Source organism: Lepidochelys olivacea, assembly GCF_965140295.1.
Source record: "Lepidochelys olivacea isolate rLepOli2 genome assembly, chromosome: 9".
Lineage (NCBI taxonomy): Eukaryota > Metazoa > Chordata > Testudines > Cheloniidae > Lepidochelys > Lepidochelys olivacea.
The window spans coordinates 43,476,137-43,494,487 of NC_140419.1; the positions used below are offsets into that span (position 1 = coordinate 43,476,137).

At 42.6% G+C, this 18,351-nt stretch overlaps 1 protein-coding gene across 3 annotated transcripts in view; it reads left to right on the forward strand.

The window, feature by feature from the left end:
* The first annotated feature begins 460 nt into the window (after positions 1-460).
* The window catches only part of LOC311526006 (glypican-5-like), a 601,789-nt gene continuing 583,898 nt past the window's right edge, over positions 461-18,351 (forward strand). The window contains exon 1 of one of the 3 annotated variants that reach the window (XM_084638602.1): positions 461-990. In XM_084638602.1, coding sequence (XP_084494728.1) covers positions 795-990 — 196 coding nt within the window. In that variant the 5' untranslated portion in view covers positions 461-794. The remainder of the gene's footprint in view (positions 991-18,351) is intronic. The other 2 variants (XM_084638600.1, XM_084638601.1) reach the window with 2 other exon arrangements.

The following is an 18,351-nucleotide window of genomic DNA, read 5'->3' on the forward strand; positions in this document are numbered from 1 at the left end:
AGCTTTACAAGTCTGGCCTGAGTGCGTTTCCCTTTCTCCTGCTATTGGGTTTGGTGGCGTCCCTTTCGCACAGATTCTGCCCAGCTCCCAGCCCCCAGGAAGGATAACCCCGACGGTGGGATCTTTGCCGCACTGAAGCCCAGCAGATCTGCCGTGGGTTTCGGTGGGGCAGGAGTGCCTCTCTAGTGCTTTCTCTCCCCGTGGCCCACGTTTGGGTACCCTAGCTTTCTGACAGACCGGGGCCAACTGGGCGTTGCACTGCAGGGCGTGTCGCTCAGCCTCGAGTCGCCCAGCGGCCCATTGTGCACGCTCAGCGCGGGGTGGGGTGGGGTGGGGTGGGGGCTCCCCGGGGCGGCTAACACAGCGAGCGAGCGGGCTGGGCTGGCGGCGAGCTTGCCCACTAGCTGCAGACAGTGCGGCTTTAAAGGAGACTCCCTCCAGATTTTTTTTTTAAGTCTAATTATAGCACAAGCCAATGAGCAGATCCGCTGCTCCCCTCCCAGACCCTGCCTAGCGAGCGGGGCTGGGCTGCAACAGCAAGAGCGCCCGGCGCCCTCCCTGAAGGCAGGCGGCGGGAACGCGAGCGCAGCTGGTCGCGGGGTTCGGACGTGCGAGGCTGCTCAGCTGGTGCCGGCGTTCGGAGGCGGCAGCGCTCGGTGCCCGAGCGGACTAAGACGCTCCCAGTCTCCTGCGGCTCGCAACTTCGCCAGGGGCCGGTCTCGCTCCTGGGCACTGATTAGCGGGGGGCGCGCTGCGGTCCCTGGCTTGGCTCTGCCCCCGGGGGGAATGTGGAAATGGCCGGTGACAGGAGCCCTGGGGTCTTGAGCCGGCAGCGTTTCGGGCTCTTGCTGCTCGCTGCGGCGGCGGCGGCTGCTGGGCTGTGCGGCGGGGTCTCTGCAGTCAAGTCTCCCAGCTGCCACGAAGTGAGGACGGCGTTTCAGATCCGGCAGATCGGCCCCCTCAAGCTGGTTCCCGATGTGCCCACTGCTGGTCAGTACTGTCCTCTTAATCCTTTCCCCCTCCCCAGCCACCCCGCGTTTGCACCAGGCTCCTTTGGGAGCAGGGGCTCTGAAGTTTTCCCGCCTGGACACGCTTTAAAACCTAAAGGAAACTTCTTTGGAAATCTGGACAGAGGCTAACCAGCACCCAGATCAACATCAAGACAAGGGGGAGACCTAAAGTCCCCAAGCCAGAGAGAAGGAGGGTGGGAGGATGCAATGGAGTTTAAATAGATGCGGACAACAGCAGATGAACTTTCCTGCAAATAGTTCAGAGACATGAAGGCATTTGGGGATAGTGTCCCCTTTAAGAACTGGTTGAACTTTTCTCTTAGTCACCCTTGCACAGGTTAGGGGCAAAGTTGGGCAGATAATGCCAGCCCCATGCATTTTTCTCAGTGGAGGAAAGGGCAGCGATCATAGGCCAAATGGGGGAAACAGTGCCAACTAAAACTTAAATGTACGTACATTTTTGCGACAAAGTTTCATGACTCATTTTCACTGTGGAGATCTCTTTTCCCACCTCCCTTAGAAAGTTCCCTTCAGAAAAGCATCTGAGAGTGTCTGACTGTTGTGGTCCATGTGGCTTTTAAATACAAAACAAAAACATCAACTTTTTTGGATGTCTGAGAAAGATTGAAGACAGGGAACAAAACAGAGCTAAGGATACTAGATACTCTTTATCCTTGACAAGTCTTAGTGCTCAGCTCTTTCCAGTTCCATTTTACACTCCTGTGTTTACTTTCCAAGAAGTTGTTATTGCAACAAATCTCAGAACTCAGTAAATCACTGTGGCTCTCTGGATCTGAGAAGACTTCCAAAGTCTCTTGGGTCCCTGCCACAGAAGAGGACATACATTGCACCATGCCGCATGGCTAGGAGTGGTTTAGGTTTATAGGGCCAAATTATCTCCTGACCTAACTTCACTGGAGAATTTGACCCATACAGTTTTGCGGCTACATTCATGCAAAGTGGAAAATTTTATAGCACCAGTTTTTAACTAGATCACAGGTAGGACAAAACTGGATACATTTGGCACATATTAAAATAAAAGGCAACTCTTTTTTTTTATAATTAAAAGTAGCAGCTGTGCTTTTGCTAGTACCTTTTTTAAAAAAAGTGTGCTAATATAGTTCATTGATTGTCTCCATACATCAGATTTCACTAAAATGGTATGAAAACAAGATCTGAGAATTTCCTATTCATCACCGCGTTTTTTAACTTTCAAAAAAAATGTTGTGATGTCTGGGAAAGACTTAAGACTGCAACATTTTCCAGAATCCCTTACATAGAAAATGGATGCATAATGGAGTCAACAGGGAGCTCTTATCAAGTATAAAGTAAAGTTTGATTTTTTTTCTTTGCTTTCTCTAAACAGATGCATGGTAATTTTCTAATTCAGAGGCAAGATGAATTGGGGAAAAGGTTAGGACTGTTTTGTTTAGAGAGGTGAATAAGAGGCAACATGGAGGTATAGAATAATAAACAGAACCTAGCTTTTACATCGCTAATATTGTATCTGTAATATTTATCCCATGTACATTAATGAATGGTATGGAAAAGATTGGTCAGGTGTTTCTATTTAGCTTTGCACACAATTAAAGAACAAACCTATTAAAAGATACCTCTTATGCACAGTCCATAATTAACCTGTGGAACTCATCATCACCGGATATTGCAGAGGCAAAGAGTTTTGTAGCGTCAATGGTTAAATACTTATATGAATTATCATCTATCTATCTGGACGCTTATATCTAGGACTATAGCAGGACTATAGCATGCCTATGTTTTAAGAATATAATACAAAGAGCTAGGATCAAAAGGCATAAGGACTGTCAACCCTGGTGTTTCAGGTCATAAGTCAACTATTAACTGCCTATGGTTAGGAAGTGATTAAGGCTATAGACATGCAATTGCATAAATGTCCACTTAGGTTGGGTTTTTTTGTTTTGTTTTTTATCCCTTTCTCTAAATCTTTTGGGGTCCGATCCAAAGCCCATTGAAGTGGAAAGACTCCCATAATCTTAACTGGGGTTTGGATCAGGCCGCTGGTGCTGGCCACTCTCATAGAGAGAATACTAGACCAGATGGACTGTTCCGTTATTGCAAGTCATGTGTTTGTAACCCACTGTGTGGAATCAGTGCAGGGGGTAATTTCCTTCTCCTTGTAAAGCACTTTGAGATCTGTGGATAAAAGTTCTTGTGACACAAAGAGTTTCATAGGAGCAGTGTTTTGAAAACCTGAGCTATTTTAGTAGTCTCTTGTGCTAAAAATAGTGGACACCAGGAGTAGGTAGGCACTACAAAAGGGTCTGAGGGATACGTATAAAAGCTAATGAAATGTGCGATGAGACTTGTCTGGACACAACCTGTTTTCTTGCTTCCTAAAATATGCCAGGTTATTTTTGCAAAAGAAGCATTTCTTATACCTCTGTTTCCCTAGTGCTAGATTGTGACTTTCCCGTCTGTCCCATATAAAAGGTGGCTCATATCTGCACCACCCCAGAAGCAGACCAATGAATTAATTGTGACCTGGAACACCCTAATTCTTTCCTTACTCCCTGTATGCTCTAGGGAGGAGAATAAGTTGCTTCACCCCATTTTGTGGAGCAGCTTCTTCCCCCTGTGTGATAGGAATCTACTCTTTGGCTGGTGGGCACAGAGTCAAGGCTCCTCACTCCTCTGCTCCCTTCCCCACCCAATTGTCCACAATGGGAAGTGTCGGTCAAGTGGCATCTGTTCTTCATGCTGTGACCGGAGTTACAACCTGGGAAGGCCCAGAATGGTAAGGGGTGGGGTGTCTTACATCTCAGCTATGCATGAAACTATCTAACCCGGGGTGGGCAAACTTTTTGGCCTGAGGGCCACATCGCGGTTCTGAAACTGTATGGAGGGCCAGGTGGGGAAGGCTGTGCCTCCCCGAACAGCCTGGCCCCGCCCCCTCCCACTTCCTGCCCCTGACTGCCCCTTTCAGAATCCCCTACCCATCCAACCCCACCCTGCTCCTTGTCCCCTGATCATCCACTTCTAGGACCCCCTGCCCCTAATCATCCCCCAGGATGCCACTCTCTATCCAACCCCCCTGTCACCTGACTGCCCCAACCCCTATCCACACCCTCGCCCCCTAGGACTCCCACGCTTATCCAACCCCCCGTCCCCTTACTGCCCCCCCCATGGAACCTCCGCCCCATCCAACCTCCCCCTGACTGCCCCCTGGGACCCCTTGTCCCTTATCCAACCCCCCCCCCCACTTACCATGCCGTTTAGAGCAGCAGGACTGGCAGCCACGCCACCCAGCTAGAGCCAGCCACGCCTGAGCGCTGCCCGGCAGGAGCTGGTGGCATGGTGAGCTGAGGCTGCGGGGGCAGGGGGACAACAGGGGAGAGGCCTGGGGCTAGCTCAAGGACTGGACAGGACGGTCCCGTGGGCCGGATGTGGCCCGTGGGCTGTAGTTTGCCTCCCTCTGATCTAACCCCTAAGTATTTCAGAGAGTTGACAAGCTGGTGGATGACTGTCTCTGTGGGTAGAAATTAAAAAGCTGTTTCTGAAAGAAACTCTCCAAAATTAATGGAAAGCTTGCCTGTGTGTGTGTTTGTTTTCCATTCTCTTGCGAAACTCCTACTATCGTAGACAAAACAAGGGAGAAAGGGCGTGTGTTCAGAAGGAAGAGATGGCCTGATGGTGTGCCTGTGCATGGTGAAGTTAGATTTCTCAGTGTAGTGTCAAGTAGTAATCTGTCGTGATTTTTTAGAGGAAAGGTAGTCTTCATAGTGTGCTACTTTCACGTAGAATGTTCGTATTGACTAGCAAACTCTCAAAAATAAATGACGTAAAGAAGAGAATAGCTACAGATGTTTAAAAGTTAATGTGCTTTTAAACTTTGGCTGACATGGAGGTTTCCCTTTAATTAAGTAGGGGGAGGGAAGAAGTGCACAAAGGGCAATATTGATCTTCTCTGTGCATTAAGTGTTCCCAACTCCACCGCTTAACAATATCTGTGGTCAGGCTATAATGCCTTCTATCTTGTGTCCTCTTAATTAAGTATTAGTGTTTTCCAGTACATCAGTTCTTCATTTGGTTACCTTTATGGTTGTGGGGTTTTCTTCCCCCTGGCAGGAAACCACAAATTATTTTTACAGTGACCAGCTCTTTCTTTTATTGTTTGTCGTTCATATTGTGGTAGCACTTTCAGGCCTCAGTCAGAATTGCAGGCCTCATTGTATTAGGCGCTGTATGAACACACAGGATGAAAAAGTCCCTTTTGCAAAGAGTTTACAATCTAATTAGACTGTACACAGCAGAGGGTAATGCACACTAGGAGGGAAAGGGGTGAGGTGAGAGGAACAGTAAGAAGGTCATGCAGTTATAAAGGCTTGCTGAGGGCCTGATCCAACATGTATTGAAGCCAATGGAAAGAGTTCCCTCTGACTTCAGTGGCTTTGGATCATGCCCTGTGTGCACAATTGGATAGTTCTGAATCATCTGAATGGCTTTTTTTTGTTTTTTGCTTTTTAAAATAAATTTTGTCTTCCTCTGACCTGGCCAGCTGTAGTTGGCTGATTTCTTGTAGGCATTACAGCAGAGGTATGATGTGATGGACTTTACAGTTCAGTTGAGGGAAGGATCATCTCAGTAAGAGGCAACTGTGTCACTTTTACTGTTACATGTTTTTTATGAAGCTTGTAAACAGATGTAATATATGGGCTCAGTCCTGCCATATTGGGGTTATCAAACATTCCCTACCAGCAGAAGGGAGAACCCTACCTGCCCATAGAAGTGTGATGTCAACATTCCTCCTTTTCCCTCCAGATCCCACCACCAAAACAAAATATTTCACTGTACACACAATTTACTCCCTGCGGGGAAGATAGGAGAAGGAATATGACCCATGTGACAGAGGTTAGTCACATTGCTTAACATACTACAGGAAGGTGCTCAGATACTATAGTGCTGAGGGCAGTACAAGAACCTAATAGACTAGAATAGCACTTAGAAATCTGAGATGCACCTTTGCATATCAGGCTGAGGGAGGGTGTAGGATGCCTAGGGGGAGCTATTTTCCTTCTATAGGTGGTGCCTGTTAAACTAATAATAAAACTAATTTTTTATATCCTAAAGCACTTTTCAGACTATGGGCCAGATCCTCAGGCAGTATAAATGGGTGTAGCTGCACTGAAGTAATTGTAGTTCCTGTTCAATGACTTCAGTGGAACTCCTCAGCTGGGTGTAAGTCTGCAGAGATGGCCTTATACAGTAAATGCAGTACACACACAAGTCGCTTCCTGACTGAAATTCAGTTACATGTAGATTAGAAGAAGAGCGCTTGCATGCTGCACAATAGTGTGGAGAAGGGAAATTTTTGGCCAGGGACATCTGAGCAAACCACTACCTTATGAAAAATGTCTTGATCTCCTTAAGGGCCATTCACTGCAGAGAAGGCTTCTGTTTTTAAGATGTCATCTGAAAGACTCGCTTGCAATGACCTGCACTAGTCCTATTCTAAAGGGAGCTGTTGGGGATTTTCAGGAGCCTCTTATTCCAATTACTCCAAACTGAGGGAAGGTTGGGATGTTTTCCCTGCTACCAGTGGAATTTATTCAATTTGTGCTTCTAAAAATTTGAATGAAGAGCCTATGATTCCAGGGGATCAAGATATTTCAAATCTGATACTTAGACACCACAAGGTACTCAAACCCTCCACATCTGGGGCTGCTAGTAAATGATATATTGTGAGACTAGGAATTTATTTTTAAATTCCATTTGCACATATGTAGTGTTTAACATTCCCATATTTATAAGCTTTTCTGTGAAGCTAAGCATCACAGTATCTGCATGTCACCTGAACACTAATATCTTTAGCCTCACGACACCCTTGTGAGGTGGTATTCTTCCAATTTTACAGGTTGGGAAACTGAGGCAAAAGGTAAGCAACATGCCTACTTTCACACAATGAGGTGGTGGCACAGTCAGAAACAGAAGCCAGATCTCCTGATGCCTAGTTCAGTCCCCTAACCGCAAGAACATCCTTCCTCTCCAAAGGCTCACTTTTGTCTCCTTTAATCTTGTTGACTAGCATGTTGTTACAGAAATAGTCCCATTGATTTCACTGGGGTGATTCCCAGAAAAAGTACTGCACAGTGTGAGTAAGGTTGGAAGAAATGGGCTCTAAATCTATATCCTATTCATGAAAAATACCTTTGGAGGGATAGTTACTCCAGTAATTTGTTACCTCCCAAATGGCTGCCTTCCTGCCTGTTGTGAAGGAGTATCTAAATATCTTCCTTGTCATGCTTACTCTTATTTCTCTATTACTTCTAACATACACAGGTTGCCCTGCCCATGCTCATGGACTGGTATTTGTCCTAATTACAACTTCTTTACCCTTCTGAGCCTGATCTCAGACCTTTACATTGGTAAATTAGTCTATTACCATGGATATACACTGAGTATCCAATAGCAAGATCAGGCATGAGTTAACAATTTACTTTATGCATTCACATGAAAACTGATTCTCTTTCTGAATAGCTATAAGAAATACATAGATTCCTATCAATAACTGCTTGCTGCTACAGTATGCACATTGCACTGCATCAGTTCCAAGTGAAATCTGTGACAAAGCTTCCATTGAGTTAAGCAGGAGCTGTCTGAGAATATCCATTTAATATACCTTTTTTTTTATTATAAAATGGGTCATGCACTGCTTTATTTTCCTGTTTGCTCCTTTTATTACTGCTCAGCTCTTTATTTCTCTCATCTTAATTAGAACTGTGTAATACCCACCGCTAAAGGCGTGGTACTGAAACACATTTTGCTCACAGCAGCATTCTGCCAGTCACTCATAACTGGCGTATGCCAGATGCAAAATGTACTCATTTCATTGGCCCTGGAAAGCTTTGCCACATCAGAGTGAGTGACTGAAATGATCTGTTCTGAATCGTAATTTATATTCAAGTTTGCTCCTAACTCGGATATTTGATACTAGTTGGGCTCCTGCTTTGCGCAGGGGGTTGGTCGAGATGGTCCTGAGGTCTCTTCCAACCCTAATCTATGACTCTGTGATCCCATGCGTTCAATTCATCAGTGATATAGTGCCACTGAAATCAATAGCGTTGTACCAGGGTTGTATATGAGGAGTTGTGGCTGGTGCTGAAGCCTGATTCCCTTAATGCTTAGAAATGATGCAGAAGTTTTAGGTGAATTTTATAAATCTTTCTGTTTGCTTACATGATCTCATGGTTTTCTGCAGAAAATCTCTGCAATTGCAGTTGGCTAGCCAAAGCTCCCGGATGGTGCTTTGTTGTACAGTATGTCCCCTTTTCCTAGAGTATATGAAATTCACGTGTACACTAGATACACACTTGGTTTCTTCCTAGTGGTTTAAGGCACGGATTCTGGACCAGACTCGTGCAATAGTTGATAAAGCTCTGAACTGGGTCTCACTAGACCTGTCTTCTATTCCCAGCTCTGCTGCTGTCCTCCTGGGTGACTGTGAGCAAGTTGCTCTGTGCTTCAGTTTTTCCCACTGTAAAATGGGGATAATGATACATCTTTGGTGAAGTGCTCTGAGCTCTGCAGAGGTAAAGCAGCTATAAAAGATCAAGATAGAGCTAGCTGGCTGGCAGGGTGTCTGCTGAGGTCTCTTCATTCCTCCAGCAAATTCCTTCTTTGTGCCCCCACCTCCACAGCAGTCAAAGATTAGACTAGATCTCTGATCAATGGGAGGATGAATCTGAGGTCCTCCCATCCCCCAACTTCCCCACTCAGAGGGAAGACAGCTCAGGTAAGGCAGCAGTTATTCCAGAGGCCTCAGCAGTCTGCTTCAGATTGCTGCTACTGCACCTGCTTCCCTGCTGCTTCAGAATGACTGCCCTTCAGCAGCCTGCAGCTCCTGGGATCAGTGACGCTCTCTCCATTACTCTTCTCAGCTAGCATTTCACAGGTCTTCAGGTTCCAACCTTCCACTAGAAGTATGAACCTCACCAGGTTTGTTGTAGAAACAGGCAGGACTCCTGCCAGTGGCAATATTTTCCCTTCTCTCCCTCTGCTTCCCCCACCTCTTAATAAATTTCTAGCCCATATGGGACCAGCTGCCCACTCTGTAATGCCCTCCCCACTCCCCAGGTGCAATCCATAAGTAGAGAATCTGTTTATATTTGCTTAGTTTCTCATCAAGATGGAATTGGTGTGCCACAGACAGATGGAAGTCTCCAGCCTCCTATCCCTGAGCCTCAGGAAAACAGCAATATCCTCTGTGACTTGTATGAACATTTGGTTCAGGTTAACAAAAAGTGACTCTGTTTTAGTGATTCAGATCAGACTCTCCTCTAAACATAATAAAGGAAATTAATCCTCCTCTTGTTATATTGGATTTATGCTGTCCCTTTTATCCTCAGGTTCATCTTCCTCAACTTTAGCAGAAGCTGAGGAATTTGGCAAGTTCCCAGTGTTACAAAAAGAAAAGAGCAAATGGTCCCATAGTTCAAGTCCATACTCTGAGTTATAAAAATTCTTCAAAAAATTCTATAAAATGAAGTAATTAGGCTTTATTTATTAATTTATTGCCTTTCAATGGAGTTGGGGTCCCATCAAGGACGTTGATCAATTGGAGAGGGCTCAGAGAAGAGCCACAGAAATTATTAAAAGATTGGAAAACATGCCTGAGAGACTCAGGGAGCTCAATCTATTTAGTTTAACAAAGAGATGGTTAAGGGGTGACTTCATTACAGTCTATAAGTACCTACATGGGAACAAATATTTTAAAACGGGCTCTTCACTCATTCTAGCAGAGAAACATTTAACATGATTCAATGTATGTAAGTTGAAGCTAGACAAATGCAGTCTAGAAATGGAGTGTACATTTTGTACAGTGAGCATAATTAATCTCTGGAACATGTTACCAATGGTCATGGTGATTCTCCATCACTAACAGTTTTTAAATTAAGATTGGATGTTTTTCTAGAAGATCAGCTCTAGGAATTATTCTGGGTAAGTTCTATGGCCTGTTTTATACAGGATGCTAGATGATCACAATGATCTGTTCTGGCCTTGGAATCTATAAACTTCCTTAGATTCCTTTGAAATTCCATCTCAAAACCAATAGGAAAGCAAGTTCCTCATTCTTCTGCAGGTATACTTTGGGTTTTAAGAAAGGAGCACTTTCTGAATTTAAGCATGACTGTTCAGGGGATGATATCCATAGCATCTACCCATATCCTCATTAATATCTGGAGATCATGATTAAAAATAGACCACCAGCCTGGACATTCAACCTGAGCAAGAGCAACTGAAAGAAAAAGGGGTAAGAAAACCAAGGAAGGCAGCTGAATGACTAGATAGTATTTCTCTTCAGGTTCAGAAAAGGGACTTTGTATCCGTTTATATTCAACACTTCAAGCAGACCTAGAAGCTGTGTGGGATTGCTCAGTTAGTAGGGAAACTCAGAGGTTCTAGTCAGTGCATGAAAGCTAATCAAGTGGTCTTTCTCTTTTACTAACCAGGGGGTGAGGTTGAGAGGTGCTGTTCTTACCTTTCTAATGAAAGATGTGATAGTCCCTTCTGTGGGACATTTCTAGCCAAAGAACCTAGGGGATGTGAGAATACATTTCTTAATGTAAAAATGCATGAGAGCGCTGTAACTTACTGCTTTCACACCAGCAGTATGCCTCACAAGAGCTAATTTCTCATGTATAGATAAACTTGCACAGAAGGTCCACACCCATTTTGCAGAAGATATCAGTCTTTGTGCCCTTTGTTTCTGAAGCCTGTCTTTTCCAGTTTGCAGCTTGATTTTCTGCTTAGGCTCAAGTCATGGAAGGTTGACTCTCAAGCCAAGCAGTTAATGGCTGCACCTATCTACTGTGGAAGCAAGCCTCTGGTTAAGGCAGCTGTTGAAATGGTGGGAAAAGAACAGATTCCCTGCTCGCCTCCAAAAAGTTACAAAGGGAATGTAGACAGTTCTGTAGGAGCAGCTAGTCCTGTGAGGTTTGCATATTTCTTGAGCCAAATTTCTCTGCTTCTTCAGATGAAGATTGGACATATCTAGGCTTCATGTCTTTGATTAGATGGAACTTCTCTGTCAGATCCAGCTCCTTTTCCAGGAACAGTTACAGCAGATAACTTCAAGTCCATCCTGTCCAAGAATGACATATCTATAGACACTGGACTCCAGTCCTTTGTTCTAGATGCTTAACAACTACTTAAAACAGGTAGGTACTGTATATTGTCCAGATGTTGGAAGAATTCCCACAGAGTCTTTAATAACAACTTGATAGGATCAGCTCAACCTATGAAGAAATCTATCTACTACCTATCGGAGATAGAAGCCACAGAGCCACTATCTCAGCTGGGAAGATTCTGTGGAGCTTATTTATTTTGATTCTCCTAAGATCTAGTGATTCCAATAGTGTACTATATCGCAGACTCAGAACAAGTTTACTGAAAACCAAGGTTGCACAACATGGTCCTTTAAAAAGCTGATGACTATCTAGAGTTCTTTCTACACTAGCATTCCCATGGCGGAAGTTGAACCGGTGGTAACAATGGTAGGAAATGTTAGGAGTGGTTTTTTTGTTTTTTTTTTATCTACAGACAGTACAGTAAGACTTTAGCCCTCTTTCTATTTATAGTAATAGGTTTTCTCCAAAAGGGCAGAGCTAATAAAAAGGGATTAACATGATAAATGGAAACAAAGCTTCCATAGTAATAGGCGGTATGTAAATCAATAAAATCAAAATTAGTAAGAGCTTTTATAAGAATTAATCATGTAAGCTAGCATGAAGATGAGGATCATAGAAATGAAGATATATGTGAAATGTACTCTATACAATACAGCAGATTTTTCTCTTATCTGTAAAAATGTGTATAAAACCCTTAGACAAAATTCAGTGTATTGCAAAGACTTTAATTAGATCCCCATTACATGAAAGCATAAAATGACATGAAAAAAGGCATATGCTTAATAATACTTCATTAGATACTCATCATTTATCAGTGTATAGCACAGCATCTGCTTCTATGGGAAAATGTATTTTGATAGATCAGAATTAATTTCTTAACAGCAGCCAAGTCTGTGACACACTGAGAATTTATGCCCAGTCTTTCAGTCTTGTCAGTCGGTTTGATTAGACATCCTCGTTTAATGTGATTGAATCATCCTGGTTTACATATTATATGTTCTCTAAATACCTCTTTAGATGTAATACGTTTCATTCATATTATATAGAGTACTTTCTGTAGGAAGCACCACTAGATGAAATTATATGCATGCCTCACCTAATATATAACAAGTTTCAGAGTAACAGCCATGTTAGTCTGTATTCGCAAAAAGAAAAGGAGTACTTGTGGCACCTTAGTGACTAACCAATTTATTTGGGCATAAGCTTTCATGAGCTACAGCTCACTTCATCGGATGCATACTGTATGCATCCGATGAAGTGAGCTGTAGCTCACGAAAGCTATGCATCCGATGAAGTGAGCTGTAGCTCACAAAAGCTTATGCTCAAATAAATTGGTTAGTCTCTAAGATGCCACAAGTACTCCTTTTCTTTTTGCGAATATATAACAAGTTATCTTTTCTGTGGATAAAGACAACTGAAGCAACAGATTGTCACCACTTCCTGCTAAGCACTTGTGGACACATGCTGTTTTGGGAGTGGGGGAAATGCTTAAATTAAAATTGCAAAATGTTTCTGCATAATATTTTATGTTTGGATTTTTTCTGAAGCAGCTATAGTGCCAGACCAAGAGCTCAATCCAGAAGGCTAGCTAATTCAGGCATAAGTGTGATGAAACTTCTCTGATCAAGTGCCATTTACAAACATTGGTCTCTCACTGCAACTCCAGCAATGGAAAGGGTGTATGGTGGTTTGCAGATCATTTAGGAAAACATGGTCATTTTTCATCCAATAGTTAGGTTAACCTTGGGCTAGATTTAAACATTTTTTGTAATAATAATGGTACCCAGATTAGCACTTTACATGTCCTCAGTATTTAGCAACCATTAATCTTTAAAACACCCCTGCAAGGGAGGTAAGGAAAGTATTGTTATTCCCATTTTACAGAGAAGGAAGTCGAGCCAAGGAGGTTAATACTTGTTCAAGGCTACACAGTGAGTCATACAGTCCATTTGCCTAACCATTACATCACAGGGCTATAAATTTTATAGCTCAGAGGTACAATATACTAGACTCTTACTGCAATGCAGTAATAGAGGTTTCAGCTTTTTGTGGTAAACGTATCATTAAAATGGGAAGCTTATCATTCTCATGCTTTTTGGCCATGGAAAGTCATATAGGGTGTTCCGTGGCACTATTATTTTATGATTCAACATTGTAATGTCACCCAAAGGCCCAATCAATTGGAGACCCCATCGTGTTAGGTGCTATACAAACACACAAGATGACATGGTCCCTGATCCAGGGATCTTATACACGGTATGGCATGCAAAATTGAAGCTACTTGGGGCAGGAAGTGCCTCTATTTCTTGTACTGTACAGCACCAGGCTCATTGTCCATGTTTGACAAAGTAGTAATACAAAATGCTGCAACCCCATGTCAGGTTTTGGGTAAGCACTGTCCACCGGATATGTTAATTAAAATAAGATTGCATCTAATTTGCTTATTTTGGAAGATCAGTTTTAAAAGAGGGTACCAAATTGATTATATTTTCAGTTTATTCATGCATGCATAATTCATGTATAGAGAAGCTTCTCATTTGAGATTTTAGAGTTCTTGTTTGAAGACTACACAAAGCACTCAAAATATTGGAAAAATTCTAGAGTTCTTGTTTGAAGACTACACAAAGCACTCAAAATATTGGAAGAATTCTAGATTTCTCATAGATGATGCTAGTAAATATATTCATTATTTTATGGACTCTGAACCCTTCAGGAAATGTCATTAATACCTGTAAGGTCCCCAGATGCTATGTTTTGCATTTTGATCTCTAATTTAGCTGACACCTGTAGTCAGGCAATTCCATAGTGACTCCACGGCTGCAGCAGAGAGCAAGTTGTTCCAGCAAAAGTCTTCATTAATGAACATTCTCACTTTACTGCTTCACCAACCGTTTTTCTGAGTGTACAGTATAACTTCTATTCAGTGTTTTTTATATTTCCATGGGGTTTCTATTGAAATCAATGGAAACTGTATATATGCTTCTGAGGACTGAATTGGGCCCTTCTTGATGTTGTATTTCTCTAATTATTCCCCGACCACAACTTTTCTAGGGTTCTTCCTGCACAAAATACATATGACAAACCATTCTGGAAAGCCATCCTTTTCAGGGTAGAGCAGTGTAGCACAGGTCCCTCGTTTTGGTGTACTTGTGTTGAGTCCTTTTAAAAACAAAAAACGAATTTCAGAAATCCACATTCACGATCTCACAGTATCAGATAGGTCATAGTAGCTTTGCAGGATAGTTCAGCACATCCCGAAACATTAATGGTTAAATGTATTCATTATATCAACAAGGGCCCTATTCATGAAGGGTCTATTTTCCACTCATTATGCATGCATAATTCCCATTAGTGCTACTGGGGGTTAAGTGTGCATAGTGAGGAGGAGAATAAAACTTATATTTACACATCCATGTTTGCAATTAGAAAATATGTTTTGTGTACTATGCACAAGAAATGGATCAAATTCTCACAAATTCCCTAACATCTACAGACCTTTTCTATTTAACTAAGTATTGGCTTATGGAAAACTTTGAAAGATATAGAATTCTAGAGGGTATCTGGAGAGTCAATAAATATAAATATTACTATGCTGCTGTTAATATGAAACCCATGTGGGAGTTGTTGGATGTCCAACACTTTAAATAAGTGGCCTGAATTTCCAAATACCAAAATAAGGACCCAGGAGCCTAAGTTTAGGCTCCTAGGTTTGAAAAATCTTAGATAATATTAATAAAGGTAAAGTCTAGCAAGATTTTCTAGTTTATAGAAGGGATATTTCCAAATTAAAAACCTCACACACATCTCCATATTAAGATTCCTCATTCTTAGGGGCACATCAAAGCAGCATACAGAAGCTGGACGTTACCTGAGAGAGCCTTTCAGGTCCCCCAAATAGCTTGAACTCCTTAGAGCACTTGCACATCACCCATGTCAGAGATGTGGGTTTTCAAAGCCAGCTTTTTTGTTGTTGTTGTTGTTGCAAGCCATCCATGCACATAGGGACCCTGACAAAGTCCTTTTACTTTTGAAAAGGGCTCCTTTTACATCTACTTGTTCATTTCCACTTAGTTCAAGTCTAAGTAGCAGGACATTGGCACAGTCTTCCCTTTGTTCTCCGCAAACATGGAGTTAAATGAGTGCTGTGAAATGAAAATGCTACACTTGAGAAAGTGTAAGGGCCAGGTCCTCAGTAGATATACCTCAGTGTAGCTTCAGTGAAATCTATCTCCAGGACTGTTTGCCATATATGTTTGTGCTGGTAGATGCCTGGAAAAGAAGGGTAATCTGGCAAAAAGGAAGTGTGATTAGAAAATTACAACTTCAGAGTCATTGAAATCAATGGAGCTATGTTAATTTACACTAGCTGAGGATCTGGCCCAAAGTCTTTTTTTGATAAATGTTAATATTAGACTAAAATTTTCTCCTCTTCATACTTTTTAACATTGTAGATGGGGTATAGAACCATATACAAAAATGGTATAAAGAAATACCAGATTTTTTTAAAGCAAAACCAAGCTCTTCCAAACCACTTTAATCCACCATTTGTGGTACAATGAAAGAGAACAGGAAGAATCCACTAAAAAAAACTATTCACAAAGGGCCGAATTCAGTCATGTCCCATTTGCAGTGATGCTAGTGAGAAGTGCAGAGCGATGACATGGAGCAGGAGTGCTAGAGGTGCATGGATGTGGCCTAAGACATTGTTTGAACAGTAGTGAAGCAACCTTAACTACAACGCTATTTACTGCTGGCTTGAAAGATGCTGGATATGCTCCCTCCTGGATTTTGGCCACCTGATGTGATCCTGTTCATCTCAGGTTCTTATGCCCCCCCTCACTGTAGTATCTGAACACCACTTTATCCTCCCAGCATCGCTTTGAAGCATGGAAATATGTGTGTGACAGGTTAATGACCCCCCCTCCCCCACATCTGGGATGCCACCTGATGTACTGGAGTTTCACTGAGCCCCTCCTGCTCCACCAGACTGGATTGCCTCTACCAGTTTTCCTGAATTAGGCTTTCCAGCCTCTTGCAGCATATGCACACAGGTAGAGCCACACCCAGCTGCAGACACAGACTGAAGTCAGCTCTGTGTAAGAGGATTCATCCAGCACTCACGTGCAAACCCAAAATAATACTGTCTTGCGGTGTATAGAAAGATCTGCACAGTGCAATCTCCTAAAAATTCGCCCTCTCCCTCAATGTGGAGAGAGAGATGCACAGCTTCTTGTCCCCCTTGCAGATATGAATTGCACAAAGTGGGTTATGTTATCAACAAGAAATACATTTATTAACTACAAAAGGCAGATTTTAAGTAATTATAAGGGATAGCAAACAGAACAAAGCAGATTACTAAGCAAATTTAAAAAAAAAACATGCAAATTAAGCTTGATTCACTAAAGAAACAGGTTACAAAATATAATTTCTCACCCTAAATGTTGAATTTAGGCAGGATGCAGAGTTTCTGTAGCTCAGAGTTTCTATTATTTTTCTTACAGACTGGACCCCTGTCTCAGTTTGGACTCACCCCTGCCTTTCCCTTCGGGTTAGTTCCTTGGTCCCTTCATGTTCTTTCAGCAGCCCTTCTTTTTGGGTAGGCAATGGAGGAGAATCCAGATCAACTCCCTCCACAGCCCTTAAAAAGGGTTTTCCTAAGGCGGGAATCCTTTGCTTGATTCCCCATCCCCCTACAGTGGAAAAGTGCCAGCAGTGTCCAAGGTGGTATTTTGTATCAGGTGACAGGACCACCTGACCTGGTAGTGTCAGAGCTACGTCCTGTGTCACCTCTCAGGCAGGAGAGTATCAGGCAGTATCTTCACAGTCTTTGTTTCTTCTTAATGGTCCATCAGCCCTGTCTGACGTTTTCATTGTTGAACTTGAAGGGATAGTTGTGGGTATCACCCAAAGTAGCACATTTGAAATATGGATACATGGTCAATATTCCTAGCTTCAGATACAAAAAAGATACATGCATACAAATTGGATAAACACATTCAGTAGATCATAACCTTTTCAATGATACCTCACATGACCCCTCTGGCATAAAACATATCTTAGTCATGCCATACATATTATATCATAACTATTTATATGAAGAATATGGTGTGTAACATCACAATATGTATCCCTGTTTCACAGAGAGGGAACTGAGGCACAGAGAGACTAATGCCTAGATCCTCAAAGCTATTTAGGTGCCTAACCCCTAGTGAGGGTCTGGGCTTAAGTGACGGGCCCAAGGCTAGTTCTAGGCCTAGCTCCTAGGCTAGTTCCACTATCAGTGGAGCAGCTGTTCTCTCCACACTAGCAAAAATGAAAGATGGGGGTTCTATAGCTGGGGAGGCCATAGTACCTCAGGTACATGGTGTGCTGGCAGCTGACTCTCCCTCCAGTGCTCAGCAAATGATAACTTGGGTTTTGAGTAGCTGAGCTAAGGGTTAGCAGTAGAGGTATCCCCTCACATGGTATACTTTTGCAGGATGAGCCAGATTGTATCCCAAATGGAGCAACTTCACATTAAGGCTGTCCCCCTCCAGAGTGACACATGGTCCTAGAGATACATGACATTTATATGGGCAGTTTAGAATAACTCTCTAAGTCTGAAGGCGAGAGCACCAAATGAAGAAATTGAACCGAACTCTGGAAGGTAAGAACTGTTAAAGATCATTGCCTTCAAATGAACCAATCAAAGGAGTGTCTTCAAATTAGTGTTTTCAGGTGTGTTAGACATTGGAGTCTAAAAGCTCTTAGTTTTATCGAAATCTAGGGAAATGTATTTATTGCCATTCCAAGTTTAGTGGGCTAAAATATCACCTCCTTAGTTTCAAGCTTTATGGATTCAAGCTTCAATAAATCAAATTTTCCCTTCCTAATCTGGGTTGCCCTAGATAAGTCAGGAAACATAAAAATATGCCTTCCCAAAAAAGTAACTGTGACTTGACTCTATCTATTTGTGAGTTTAAAGCTTCTGGTATATTTTTCTGTCCCTGGACTCTGACCTACCATTCTCTGTATCCCTCCTTCACAGAAATAATTCCTCTGGGGAGGAATTAGTTAAAATGCTAATGTCCTTTCCTCTTAAAGGGCTATTGATTTAGACAAGAATCCAAAAGTTCCTTCTAGGGTTACTATCAAAGATGCTGATATTTTAGATCAATAGCGGAGGTGGAATTAGGTCA